Source organism: Corvus kubaryi, unplaced genomic scaffold (assembly GCF_017639235.1).
Source record: "Corvus kubaryi isolate FWS band 111438036 unplaced genomic scaffold, C.kubaryi_AGA036_p1.0 37394, whole genome shotgun sequence".
Taxonomy (NCBI): Eukaryota; Metazoa; Chordata; class Aves; order Passeriformes; family Corvidae; genus Corvus; species Corvus kubaryi.
This window is the reverse complement of record NW_024581133.1, coordinates 16,895,469-16,909,916: the sequence shown is the minus strand read 5'-3', so window position 1 is coordinate 16,909,916 and position 14,448 is coordinate 16,895,469. Positions and strand designations below refer to the sequence as shown.

At 42.3% G+C, this 14,448-nt stretch overlaps 1 protein-coding gene across 2 annotated transcripts in view; it reads right to left on the bottom strand.

Annotated features, from left to right (window-relative positions):
• Window positions 1–311: 311 nt before the first annotated feature.
• USP3 (ubiquitin specific peptidase 3) overlaps window positions 312–14,448 on the bottom strand; it is a 40,691-nt gene continuing 26,554 nt past the window's right edge. For both annotated transcript variants that reach the window (XM_042039528.1, XM_042039529.1), the window contains exons 6-15: window positions 13,742–13,824; window positions 13,063–13,176; window positions 12,271–12,384; window positions 8,040–8,186; window positions 6,010–6,116; window positions 5,762–5,842; window positions 4,976–5,094; window positions 4,711–4,824; window positions 4,534–4,601; window positions 312–3,810 (exon numbers count right to left, since the gene is read on the bottom strand). In XM_042039528.1, coding sequence (XP_041895462.1) covers window positions 3,645–3,810; window positions 4,534–4,601; window positions 4,711–4,824; window positions 4,976–5,094; window positions 5,762–5,842; window positions 6,010–6,116; window positions 8,040–8,186; window positions 12,271–12,384; window positions 13,063–13,176; window positions 13,742–13,824 — 1,113 coding nt within the window. In that variant the 3' untranslated portion in view covers window positions 312–3,644. The remainder of the gene's footprint in view (window positions 3,811–4,533; window positions 4,602–4,710; window positions 4,825–4,975; window positions 5,095–5,761; window positions 5,843–6,009; window positions 6,117–8,039; window positions 8,187–12,270; window positions 12,385–13,062; window positions 13,177–13,741; window positions 13,825–14,448) is intronic.

Genomic DNA, 14,448 nt, shown 5'->3' with positions numbered 1-14,448 from the left:
ATGGAACGGCAGGTCATCTTTGGGGTTAGACACTAAGTGTGGTAGAGGTGTTACAGAGTTAGGAACACTGCAGTTGCTTTATTTTGTTTTCCCCAGAAGAAGGTACAATACTCTGCCATTTGTGTTCAGAGGACTTACACCAGTGTTGGTCTGCAAGCCTGCAGAAGGACAAGAGAAGTTTCATTTTCTAAGGAAAGGAGACACTTTAATGGCACATTTTCCATAAACACACTGTCTGATGAGATATAATTCACATTCATCCTGGAAATGCTCCAGAAACACACAAGATGAGCACAGTCAGTAATCCTCACTGAAAATTACACACAAGGTTTTAATGGTAAACAATTACAAGTATGGCACTACAGTACTTGAGAATATCCTAAAGCATGTTGGAATCAGTTGTCAAGGTGCCCATTACCTCATCAGTAGGACACAGACACACTGGTAATGAAACATTGCTGGGGGAACTTCTGAACACCATGTGTTACACTTCCCATTGATTTAGCAAAATCCTCATAAATGGCCTCCTGCTTTTGATACAAGTCTACTGTCTCTGCCTGTCTCAAAGTTTTAAACTCTCCTCTCTTGCTGACATTTGGGAACTGGACATTTTGCAGTTTTGACTGACATAAATCTTGGCTCCAGTTGTGTACGTGGCTAAACAATTACTGACAAAAGGACAACCTTTGATTGGACACATTTTGGTGAAAAATATGCAAGTCTTTGAAGTGTAGAGAGCAGCTGCTGCTTGCAGTGCAGTCTCAAGCAAGAAGAAAAATTCTTGCCAGCTAGTGTACTATGATCAGCAGTAAGTAGAAAAGAAACATTTGGCTTAAATGAAAGAGATATTCCCCCCCCCCCCCACAAGCTAGTAGATAAATATAGGATATACAAGCCAGGTTAAAAATGTAATACTAGGCCAGGTGCAGTATATGTTACTGGTTCAGTGCTCAGTTACTTTTTTTTCTTTTGACACCACACTGAATAGAATACAGTGGATAAGCAAAGTTCTCCACCAGGAAGAGAAATACTTGTGTTGCCACAACAAACTGTTCATACTGTCCATCTGGGTTTGCAGTGGGAGAAAGTTAAATTAGGAAAGGATTTACAATGTGTACTTGTTCCAGCAAAGCATATGGCTGAGTCCAGATCAGCACCTGCTGCAAGGACAGCCTGCTGTGATTGCATCGTGATCCCAGGCTGGCCCCATGCAGCCGTGCTGGAGACACCACTGCCCAGGAGCTGCATGGGACAGAGCAAGTAGGACAAAGAAAATGCTCAAGTGAGAATGTAATTCTGACCCAAACAATTACTGACGAGTAGAAGTTGATTAAAATAAGTGAATGTTGCTGAAGATTACAAATTTAAATTTCTTAAAATACAAAAAGGCACATTTACATCACTGTTTTGCAAGAACACTGCATACACCTGACTATTTTAAGTTAAACTGCTGCTGGCCCAGAGCTAGTTTGTGTATTTTAAGCTTGGCATTCTCACAGGTAAATTCTAAACGAATCCAGTCCAAGCAGGATGCAGAGACAATGCAGCTATAGGTGCTATCTATGCAGCTCCCTGTGAGCAGCAGGAAGGGCAGGAATGTGGTACAATGCTTTACCTGTCCCATTTTCTTCCTGTTTAAATATCAGCAACCTATTCTTGTTGGTTAGAAGAAGGGCTCTGCCTGCAAGGAATGGAAGGTGACAAACTATCTAATTTAAAGCAATGACAAGTTCTATTTATTGTTCAACTTAAGACATCCTTATGTATGTCACTGTATCAAATAGTAACTCTGTAGTCTTAACCTGTGTACACATTCACACCCCATTAACTATGCTGAATGATTTCTGCAGTTCTAGATTAAGCCAATTTCTCCCTTTCCTGGTTTAAGGTGCTGTTGCAAAGCTCTCAAGAATGACACTGTACCAAACACGACTGTGATGTGTCTTTACCCTGTACAGCCAGCAGGACCCCAGGGCAATGCACTGCTGTGCAGTCCCTCTGCCCCAGGCTGCTCTGAGCTCCACTCCAGCCCCCCCCCCCATCGTGTCCTTCAGAGGCATTAATTAAAATGGGTTTCACATCTGGAATTCCAGATGTATTTTCAGACAATTGCATTTTTCTGTTAACACAACTAAAAGCTGCTGTTTGGTGGTAGGACGCTCCATGAACTGTATTCTCCTCTTACTGAGCTTTCAGGAGTGTCCAGCTCCTTGCTTGGCACAAGGGAGCCAGCTAGAAAGGATGGACTGGGGGAACAGATCTGAAATGCAACATTTGTCAAATTTCATGTTTTCTGTCAGATTTCTTGCTTTTGTAGTAGTGGTTTTTCTGACTGCCTTTTCCATCATATCAGCTGCCTTCTACTCTTCAGCAGTAGAGCTAAAACCAGTTGGGGGTTTGTTTTAGCATGGTCTTTCTCCATTACAGAGCCAGGTTTTAGAACCTGCACCATGCCTCCAGTGTTCACCTAGAGACTAAACAAAAGCCTGGGCCAGTGTGTAAATGGCCACAGGAGCTCCCTGAGCCTGCTCCAGTCACAAGCACGTGGCTCAGCTCCTCCCCTCTGAGGGCTCTGCTGTGAGAGACTTGAGCATCCTCCCTTGAGTTTGATTTGAACTGATAGAACAATTCCATATAAAGCACCTCAAACACCATCTGCCTCCTCCTGCTTCCAAGTGAGCTGCAGGCATGTAGCAGAGCTGCATTTAGACCTAAGCCTGTTCTCACAAACCCCAGCCCCTGGGGCTGTACTTCCAATTCCCACCAGGAACAAAGGGGTTCTACTTGGGATTCTACTGCCAGGAAGTCTCCCAAATTTTCAAGCAAGTGTTCACGGTCAAATTTCAGGATGACAGTCTAAACCAAGAGATGTCTAATGCAATTCAGGTTCGGTTAAAAAAAAAAAATCACATATCTCAACATAATTTAGGCAGGTAATTTTAAGGTAATTGTTTTAAATTTGAAGGGGGTGGGGGCAGAGCATTACTTGAATTCAACTGCAGTATTGATACAGTTGAACCAACTGTTCATTTACAATGATTCCTGAAAGTCAGCAGCCTGAATACACACCAATATAGCAGCAATGACCTGGTCTAGTTAATGATGCCACATCACCTCTCTTCTGCAGACAAAGAATGATTGGTCAGAGGTCACTGTAAGTTTCTTGCACAAGGGGAAATAGTACGTGCAAACAATTCCTTGATTTAAAGAGATTAAATCATATCTACGTAACAGCACTGAGAACAGCACAAAGTTGTATTGCGCTTCATGATCAGAAGCACATTTATCTTTCTTGTATGGAGGACAGAAAGTTGATGTAAATGTGCCTTTAGAAAGTGAGAACTGAAAACATTAATATAAAAAAGTCAAATAACTATTTCATGAAACTATATATATAAAAATTGAGTTATCACAGCTAAAGCAGCAAATCAAAATCTGCTGAGGTTTTCTGGTATAACTAAAAAAAAAGTTAGTTTGTGTCCAAGTTCAGTAAGTCAAATGCTACCATTGACAAAACAAAACTAAAACCCACAAGAGGAAATTGAAAAGTGCACAATGAAATTAATAAGTCTTGGATCAAGTATTTATGGAAAAATGGAAATGTTTGTCCGGTGAACTTGATAAGTAAGAATGCAAAGGAGGTATTAAAGTTTCTCTGCTCCAGGCTTGGCTTGCCGCTCCACGTAGAAGAGGATGTAGGCCTTGGCCTTGCCCACGGTCTCCTCGTCGGTCAGGGTTACAGTACTGTCGTTGAAGTGGAACCAGCGGCCCTCATGCGCCGCGTACGCCGTGTAATGGCCTGAGCCAACGCTGTCGGGGCAGGGAGAGGGACAACGGTCAGGGACACACACACCTCACTGAGGCACCTTCTCTTGGGGCTCAGGGGCTGCCAGCAGCCTGAGGAAGGAAGATACTCACAGCCCTCCACAGCAGCTGGTTCCCTTTTTGAGCTGTGGGGCTCAAAGTTCTCCAAATCCAAGTTTTACAAGAACACATTCTCCTGTCCCTACTACTGTTACTCTCAACAGATCTGTCCAGGGCTGGGAAAAGTTAAAAGGCTCCCGGTAACTTTACTTCAAAATATGCCCAGCAGCCCATATTTGGGCCACAGTTGTTCCAACCATTCACACACACTTCTGTAGTACAAATGCAAATATACCTTCCAACATGAATAAAAGAGGAAAAAAGATTCCTGTTTTGTAGTAAGCATTTCAAAATAAGGCATTAATTTCTGGAAGGCCTCCTGACTCCTCCTCTTGGTTTAAGGCTTTTCATTTGTAGAGGCACTAGACCTATTTTCATCTCACACATATAGTCATTAACCACAAAGGCTGCCATGGGGCATTCACAGAACTGACTCTGTTGGATCTATCTAAATTAATTCAGCTCAGCTCCCTGCCAGTTTATGAACTACAGCTTACTTCCCCCAGTTAAATTACATTCCCTAGGGACAGAAAGCCCTTCATTAACTCTGCATGTACCTCAGTAGGAGAAGGTGTGTGCCAGGAGGACAGGCTAGCTCCATGTACTCACCCTGAGCCATGATGCACAACCACAGCCACAAGGTCATACAGGCAGCTCTCCGGGCCACTGTTTTCAGGCTGTGGAAGGAAAAACCGAAAACTCAAATCTCAACAGCACGCATTGTAATTTGTAATAAAGACATGTCATGGAACAATTCCTGCAGGAAGCATCAGTAAGTCTTCTTACCTCTAGCAAGTAGCATTTCATGTCTAGGCCTCGCAAGGGAAACTCAACATAGGTATCAACCTTGTTTCTCAGATATGCTGTCCAGTGAAAACGTTTCAAGTGTAAGCATAGCACCTTCAGAGGGACAATTACAAAAGGTGTGTTAGAGGAGGGGGCTGAACTCAGTGCTGGACACTGCAATAGTCAGAGGGAGGGGGAGGTCTTGGCTGAGCCAGTATTTGCTTTGACATTTTGTCACACAGTTACTTCTCATGCATATGCAAACCTTTGGTAGTTTCTGAATCCAGAATTTTTTGGTGGACTTCTGTTTCTTTTTGCATTTGTGACACATATACAGCTCTGTCTCATCAAGTTCTTCCAGGTCTGTAAAACTGCGAAGACAATCTAAAAAAAGCAGATACATCCTTTGTAACATGAAATACAACAAATACAGCAATGAAAGTGTGCTCATCTGCTGCAGTCGTTCTAGTCATAGCCTACTAAGCAGCAAAAAAGCTGTGTAATAATGTTTTAATACAATATGTTACAACATGCAACATTCCCTGTGCCTGAAAGCAGTTAGAAGTAGTTTGAAAGAATAAAACAGGCATTCACAAACTCTCCCTCTTTCAAACAAGATTCCATCCAACATTCAGCACAGCTGCTTTCAAACAAAGATAAATTACTAACATTAAATATTCAACTTTTAAAGCTTGTTTGGCTTTAAATACAAAGTGAACAGACACAACAACAGGGTTTTGTTGAATATTTCTTGATTTTTCAGCAAGTATATTCACAAATCTGTAAAAATTAACATCCTGTAAAAACCAAGGTCAGTACCAGCACTGCTGCCCAACCTGCTGAACTGCACTGATGTGATTTAAATGTAGAACCCCCAAGAGCCACCCTCACTGTGGGCACGGGCCCATGCTTCCAAGGACAGTGCCCTAGCAAATACCCATAGGCAACACTGCAGCTGAGTGGTTGGGAAGAGTGAAATACATTAGAAATACTCTGACTAGAAAGAAAACCCCTTAGGCTGGGGATGATTTCGTTAGCCAAGCTCTCTTACCTCGTAGCGTGCACATTGGTCCACTCTCTTGGTTTTTAGTACGTTTATTTCTGAACTGACTTGGAATATCTAGCGAAAGGTCTAGAAAAGCAAAGATTTAAAAAACAAAATTAGGGCTGAACAGAACAATGCCTGGTCTTTTCAGGTTGAAACTCTGGGTCTGCCATGTGACATCTAAAGATATCAAGCTTCAGATTTATTTTTCTGCTCCAAGTCACACGTTACTTGGAACACTAGAGGCACCTTACCTAGGAACGGGTCAAACTTTCTAGATTCAGTCCCACATATTAGGCAGTTGACTTCATTTTGAAGAATGCCTCCAAAAATGGCAGTGACAACAGTAGACGCTCCATTTCTAGACAAAGCACATCAGAGAAGTACAGTCAGCCAGACGCCTGAGCTCAATTCGCAATACCTGGCCCATGTTTGGTGCTCACACCTCCCGCTGCCAGGCAGAGCTGACGGACCAGGGACTGGGTACTCCAGGCAGAACTGCCCACTGCAGCTGCCCAGGGGCACATTACACGTGTGTGGTGGCTACACTGCTTTATCCTGGACCTGAAGAAAGGGTGAATGAGCATGCTCTAAGCAGATGCTCAAACTGCCAGTGTTGTGGTGCAGTTGGGTGCATTTCTATAGTGGAGCTGTACCTGATGCGCACACATGTCCAAGATTTTAACGCTGTAATTAAGGCTTTATCTGAAACAAAAATTCTTTCTTAGGTAGGTCAAGCATATTTTTGTTCTAACTCTACGCACTTTCTTACATGTGCTTTTGACTTCTTTGAGCACATTTTTGCACTTCACTGCCAACAGCAGCTTAAGTTGCATTAAGACACGATAAACGATGTGCAATGTCAGCGTTATTCTCTAAGCTTTCATTACTCCCCTACTTAATTTTTTTAGCAGATTATGTAAAGGGCCTGCTTCTCATAGTCCAATCTAAAAAACACACAAAACAAATTTTAAGTTACTTTATTATACAACTCCTGACCTTGCTACTTTGTGCTAGCAGACCTGACACTAAGGCTTGCAGAAACCTGTGTTCCTTACCTGAACTCCACCTACATCTCTACAGCTCCTCTGAATGCTTCCTGAGCAGGAGGAAATAGCTCCTCAAATAGACTGGTGCACAAGAAGAGAGCATTCACAGCCTATTTATTACTTTACTGGAGGCATTAAAGTACACATGACCTCACCAGAAGGGCAGCTTACCCCATCTCACTGCATTTGAACAGCCCTTCTCAAGACAAATTTACAGTAGAGAGGTGAACAAAGGTTAAATTCTCCTTGGATTTTGACATTCAGAATGCTGACAAAACAAAAACAGTTTAGATTTCAAATACATGTCAATTCTACAAGCATTTTAAGATTCTTCTGGGGGATTTTTAAGCATCAGCAACACAACATAAATGCAGTAAAGAGCACAGTCTGAACTCTAGGCCTTCCCTAACAAAGCATCTATAAAACACTGCATCTCAGGCCTGCTTACGCTGTCCTCATCAGTATAGAAGGGAAAACCCGAACTCAAGTTTTCTGCAGGGAATTAAGGACTTAGGGACTAAATGTGCAGGCTGATCTGACAACTTTCCTTCCTGAAGCAAATACAAGGTTTTCTCTCTGTGAGAGTTTCAATCTGAGAGAAAACAAAGTTGAGAAAAAGTTCAGAAACAACAGTATTTTGAGATGTACAGAAAGAGGAGTGAAACATACAAATTACACCTGTTTCAAAATACACAGTAGCATGAAAATCAAAATTATGCAGCAAAAAAAAGCACCAACTGTAACTGTCAAGTGATACACAAATATAACAAGATCATCTGCAGAAAAACTGACTTCAAATTCCAACTGCACTGCTCAGTCATCAATCCAGGAGGTCTGCTGACAATTTAAATATCAAAATCCTTGGCCACTGTTTTTGCTCCTGCAGCAATAAGGCTATCTATCTATCACCCTAAGACAATGATATTGTCTGGGGAGAAGAAGGAATTCTGTGGGGTATAGAAAATACAGTCTTTTATTTCTGAAAGACTAATGAATTAAAATGTCTTTACAACTTGGCCTGTATGCTCACTCACACCTATGAAAAGTGCTGATCTAAGACACTTCCTTTTGAAAGGACACATCCTAGAGAATGCTCATCTTTATTACCACTGCCTAAAGTTAGAGGCACTAAAGAAAACTTAAAACAAGGAACACTGAATCTGAAATTTCAGTCACCACATGCAGACCCCTGTAAAGGCACGAAGGCTTCGAAGAAATTAAAAACCACTTCTTACATGCAACATTTGTTGCTTGCAGACAGGTTAGAATTTTCTTGCAAGATTACTGAACGTGAAACCCCATTGAAGCCACCCTGGAGTTCCAAGTGTAGATGGTCCAAAAGGTAACGCATGAACTCGTGGGCATCCTGTTGCTGGTATCCCCTTAAGAGAAAAAGAAACAACAACAATAAAATTGCTTTAGAGACAACACACAGCAAGCACCAACATCACAGGATAAAAACCTCTGCTTGTTTAATCATACTGAGCAGACTTTCCATATGCACTTGGTACCAAGAAAGTTTTCCAAGTAGCCTCTGGAAAAGCACAGCAATGTCCTGACAAATTAAGTGATTCTGGTCCTTTGCAGCTCGTGCTCTCTGCGTGCCTCTTTTTGCGAATGGAGAAACCTTTAAGAATATACAATTTAGATAGGAAGAGAAAACACCAGGGAGCAGGAGACACCTGCCATGTGCTCACACACTGAGCTAACAGAGCTGCCATGTTTTGAACTGGCCTCACCAGCCCCACCTGTGCTGGGGCACCCCAGGACTGTGCCCCTGTTAACTGAAATACACAATGGATGGTAGCAGCAGTGGCTTCTCCTCTGTCTCCTTTGGTACCGACTATGTTTGATTTGGACCTCAGCAGAACTGCTTTGAATCTCATTCAGACAGGGCACTATTTGTCCCTACTTTGAATCTGCTGCAGATTAGGGTCAATATATTGTTATCTCAAACCTGGTAAGAGTCAAAAGAAAGACACTACAAAATGTATTGTTCATGTGGGATACAGAGTCAGTATTTCTGAGTGGTTCTCATTCAGTCACTGATCCCACTCACTTTGGCAGGTACAAGTGTTTGCTTGACCATTTGTTTCCCTCCTCACCAAAGGCAGGAATTTAGTCTCTAGGCTTGTTTTCTACATGCATCTTTCAGCACCAATATGAAGTCTGAGATAATTAGGATGAGAGCACCGTTTCTTCTATGATGAGATCTAAAGCCATGCTTGGAGTTGCACACTTCCACTGCATAACTCACACACCATTTTCTGGGAGAGGGAGGTAATAGTGGGGTATTCAGAGTATCTCTTGAGCATTTTGATTTGGTAGGACAAGGCTGCAGTTTCACGTGTGCTGTGCCATCAGCAGCAACGCTGCTCAATCACCATTATTACTTCACCACTAACAAACCTTAGCGAAAAGAACAGAGAAGCCATCAGGATAAAATGTGCCTTTTAAGTTATTTAAGCTAAATCATGCATCAAATTCAACAAACAACTGCTGTTCACTTGCCGTTAAGCTGCACACTGAGACAAAGCAGGAGAGGATACATAGTGAAACACTGAAAACTTTGTGCAACACTGATGTAAGTACGTGCAGGTTGTTGTAGGCCAAGCTACAGAAATCCCTACCCACCAAGAGCTGGCTTCCCCTCTTCCTCCTATCCATTCTTTCAAGCTGTTTTATCAGGCCTCCCTCCCCTTTTCCACCTCACTATCCCACCTAAGTGCTGGCAATAACTGTCAGGTAGAAATGTCTGGGAAAAACAAATGTGTTTTTAATTCAAGTGCTCACGGGAGGGAAAATCCCGTAAGACTCATGGCAGAATATCCAGAAGTGGAGGGAAATGAGAATGGACTTGGTGCAACAGAAATATGCAATGTGAGGCTGATGTGCTTAGTGAGGAACCCAGATAGGTCCTACGAAAGTATTGCTAGGAGATAACTGAATAAATATTTTCACCTTACAGTATTACAGTAATGCTTTCTTTCACACCAACAGCTTTAAAATAAATCAATGAGTCTGTATATAGACACATGGGCAGCACTGCCTACCTTTTACAACAGAAAACCCAGCACACAGAAAACACTGCTGTGCTTCAACAGGTCACAGTCCTGTACAGCCAAAATAGGATTTACTGTCCCAAAGTTGCAAAATAATTATACATTTGTTAAAGTAGTAAAACCGAACTCTGCTTCAAAGCTGCATGCTAATTGTGCATGACTTTGAAGTTGCTGAGGTAACACAGGATTTGCTTAGTTTACTGAATACAGATTTTTTCAATAACCACATAAGCAACCACATTAAACAACTGAAGATTAAATTTATGGAAAGTCTTTGCTTCAGACACCTTTTTGACATGAAATTCCTCATAAAAGAGCTTGGCACACTTGCTCTGCAACAAATAAACCTTTGGAATCACTCCACAATGTTGGCTGTGCTGCCGGTGCATGTATTTATACTTGCATATAAGTATGCTAATTATAGATGGAAAATTCTTTGGATTTGTTAAAAACCATAATTACAGATACAGATCTTTAAAAGGACACGATGATATGGACAATGCACTGTTTAAAATAAATTATGATGTTAAAGCCCTTCAGCAAAAAGTAGAGTTACTCCAATAGTCTGCTTATGTAACAAAACTGATGTCCATCCACCTGAAGCAATTCAATTCAAGCCCACCCCTAGCACTTTTTCCGAGTGGCAAGAGGATAGGCTATAAACAGGACCAGTTACCAGGAAAATAGAGCACACTATTTATACAGCAGTAAATCAGCAAAACACACATCTTGCATCTTGGCATGGGGCTGCAGAACTGCCCTGGCATGCAGCACAACAGCAGTCAGGGAGCAGGACCTGCACAGCAGCAAGAGAGCCCAGAGGCCCTGCAGTTGTGCCCCTAGTAACTACAAATGGCATTTTCTACTCCCTGCTGCAGTGTGAAGCAGAAGGGCATGGAGGGCAGCAGCAGTTTTTTCTATAACCCTCCTCAGGGGAGAGCAGCACTCAGAGTCCTTCACTTCCACAACTGAAATCTCGTTGGACTAAAACAACGGAACCGATTGCCAGCTGCTCCTCCCCTGCCCCAGCACTTCAGGCTCCAAAAGCACACCCCAAAGTGGCTGCTGTGCTGCCAGCAGGCTGCTGGTTCCATCTTTCTTCCACACATCCCTCCATCCACCTTCTCCTCCCCATCTCCCAGGGAGCACAAAAGACATATCTGGAATTTCAGCATCATTAGCTTTTACCAGGTTTAATTAAGCACTGAACAAATTCAAATTTTCTCCCTGGATCATGTGGGAGTGGGGACTTGTTAAAAGCAGCTGACACTATTCTCCATTTGATTTTATGAGTTCCCTTATCCATTAATCATGGACATGCTCCCAGAAAACTGGGAATAAAAAGGGAAGAAGGAGAACCCCAACAAGCAGCACTTTTTCTTTTAAAAGCTGTGATAGAATCCACAGTGCTGAAAATTTGCTTGAGGAACTTCAATGAACAGGTTCCTCACTTGGTCTAACAAGAATTATAGAGAAGACTGTAATAGGGAAACTGGTCACAGACAGTAGGGATGATGTTTGTTTGCCTACAATGTTTTGGTCGCTGCTTGCAACTACTGGTATTAAACTTCCTTGATTCTCATAAGCCAAGTGAAACATAACTGGCAGTGTGAAGAACAGAATAAACAGATCTGTGGTTTTGGGTTACTCATTGAGCAGATGTGTTCACAGCATCTTTTCAGCACTGCTGGAGATATAACAGATAAGAGAGCATCTTTACTATCTGACAACATGGAGCAACTTACCTTCATCACAATACATCCTAACAGGTTTCAGTGCTCCTTTGAAAGAGGTTCGGGGGCCAGGACAGGGAGACCTTGGAGAGGAACGATACTTGGGTTTACTTGGGTAACCTTTTTCCCTTTATTGTCTGTTTTGTCAGTATGGGCACAAAATGCTTATTATGCACAAGATTTTTCTCTTATAGCCCTTATTTCATGTCCAGCTGCTGGATACAGTATTTTGAGAGAATCAAGGAAGTTTCAGCCAGTATGTTTGCATTTAGGCCTGTAGGTGCTGTCTTTTTTAATCTGACTACATCACTTTCTTATTGCAGCCAAGCCTGGGTCCTGTCAACACCCTGGCACTTGGCACTTATCTACCAGTCAATAGCTTGATTCTTTCGGAGCACTGGCTCAAAGGTACAACTACCACTGTTTCTCATTTGAGATCTCTGTCCTCTCTGACACTGCTACATGTGGTAGAATGGCAGAAGGAAAAAGCGAGCACTACTGACGAACACAAAACTGTTGGTCAAAGCAAAGATCATTTTCAAAGCACGTTTGTAGGCCTATGGAAAGCTGCGTAGAGTACATCCTGTGGATGCAGCCCAATTCAGAGTAGGACACCAGCAATATGTGGCTGCAATCAAGAATACTGTCATTTAAAAAAAAAAAAACCTTACCTAAAATTTGGCATTATTTTCCAAACAACGTAAAATAAAGACTCTGGACTAAATGCAGTTTGGCTTCCTTGCCATAAAGCACAGAGTGTCTTTCTGAATTCTTCCACAAGTGAACTGTAAAGAAAGTAAAAGCTGGTGTTTAATGTGGGTTTGTGTTACAATCCGTTAGAAGTTTACTTTTTCAAAGGTACAAGTATCAGAAATTAGCTGGGTTAAGACTGTAATGACTGCGTAAATATCCTTTCCAGTACCTTCAAAGATTTTATGTCCAAAATCCTACCCATAATGTTGAAGACACACAGCTTAGGAAAATTACATTTCAGATGTTCAGGACTCACATGAACACCTACGCACTGTTTGCCATTTTAGTGCAGACTCTGCTAACATCATCCCTTTAACATTCGCTCAAACAACCTACAGATCATGAATCACCTACTCCTGAATTTATTTTGTAGTAGTAGCAATATGTTGACTTGCTTGTCACATCTCCATGGCCCTATTTCAGCTGGAATTCAGTAGCATAATGTCTGCAGCACATATAAATAGGACTTCTTAACGTGATTTAACATGTACGCTCCAGCACTACCTGCTGTATGTGATTGCCTCTCCCTGCAGCACCAGACCTGTAACAGCAAGCTGCAAACGATACAAGTTCCTTTCTTTGTAGACAACTATTCTTCCGTGACTCGGTCCCCTGTGAATTGTGCAATATCAGAAGTGTACAGTGACCCCAGCAGCCCACATTTGCTGTTTCCTGCACAGCTCAGAGCTCACAAGGCACACACAGCTTACACATTGTTATCCCCCTGGCTCCTGGTGTGGTAAGTTCGCCGCCCTGCCGTCTTCCCATTCCTCAGCTCCACCGCAGGTAACTCTTTGAAGTAACAGCAAAACTGCTGAATGTTACTAGGAAAAAGGAAATAAGAATGAAATCCTTAAAGGGCGGAGAAAAAGGAGAATATTATGTATTCTGGAGCTAGTTCTTTTAAATGCATAAACACCACTTCATACAGTAATAGAGGATGGCAATTACAAACAGTTCAAGAGACAAGAAATACTGTAGCAAATACTCATCTTCTGTAACCAACTGAGCAGATCTGAAAATACCATTGTCATCCCAAATTCCTAAAATAATTACGTTTTGGCTCTGCTTTGACTAAGAGATACCCTGCCAGACTGAGCTATCATTTCCTAACAACCCAGACTACATCTGCTGAGGAAGTTAATGCACTTCACCGGCCTCAGCAGTGAAGGGGCAGTCTCCTGTTCTGCCCAGGACATGTCGGGTTTCTTCTGGAATGCTACACCACAGGATGTGCCTCACACCATGAAACACAACTTCATCAACCCACACACACCCACTCCTGCAATCCAGGCACACTTCTGTCCAGTGGGAACTTGCCAAATTCACCTGCCCAATGCTACATCACACAAGCCCCCTGAGAGGGGTGGGAGAGCTGTGGAAAGGTACCTGAGCGACTGAAGGATTGCATTCATGAAACAAGTGTTCCCCAGGTTCCGGAGGCCTGTGGCACAAAGGGCAGTGGTGCTTCCCTAGAACGAGAACAGTTAAGTTAAAGAAAGATTTATCATTGCTCCACTACTTCCCTCCCTCCTGAGTCATCCCGGTTGGATCAGCACAGATTTAAACAATAACCAACTACACTGAGTGCAGCCGCAAAGCCAAAGCAACCACCTCAACAGCTCCAACTGCCTTGAAGCTCCATCTTGACACAAAAACTGCTTCTTACTTATTCCTGTCAACAATCTTTTCCTGTGAAAATAAATCTAGAATAGGACAACACAGAGTTAATCACAGGCTCTTACTGACAAGGATTTGTGTGTGTATATGTTAAATATTCACACTCCAATAGTGTTCAGTAAGAACTGGACAGCAATTTCCCTAGTGCCTTTGAAAAATGAAAGTACCAATCCTCATCCATCTTTTCCCATGTCTAATATGCAGTGTGGCCACCTCCAGGTTGATTTTAAGTCACCAGCACTAGTCTGAGTCTCAGTGGGGTTTTGTGGTATCCAGAAGGCTTTTTGAAAGACAAGACAACAGCATTTATTTGGGGAATAAACAGTCGAGTTAGACTGTGCAAAGAAAAGGCAGAGTGTTGAAAAAAGAGAAGCAAAATATACACCATTTACAGCCTAGAACAATGAACCCCCAGA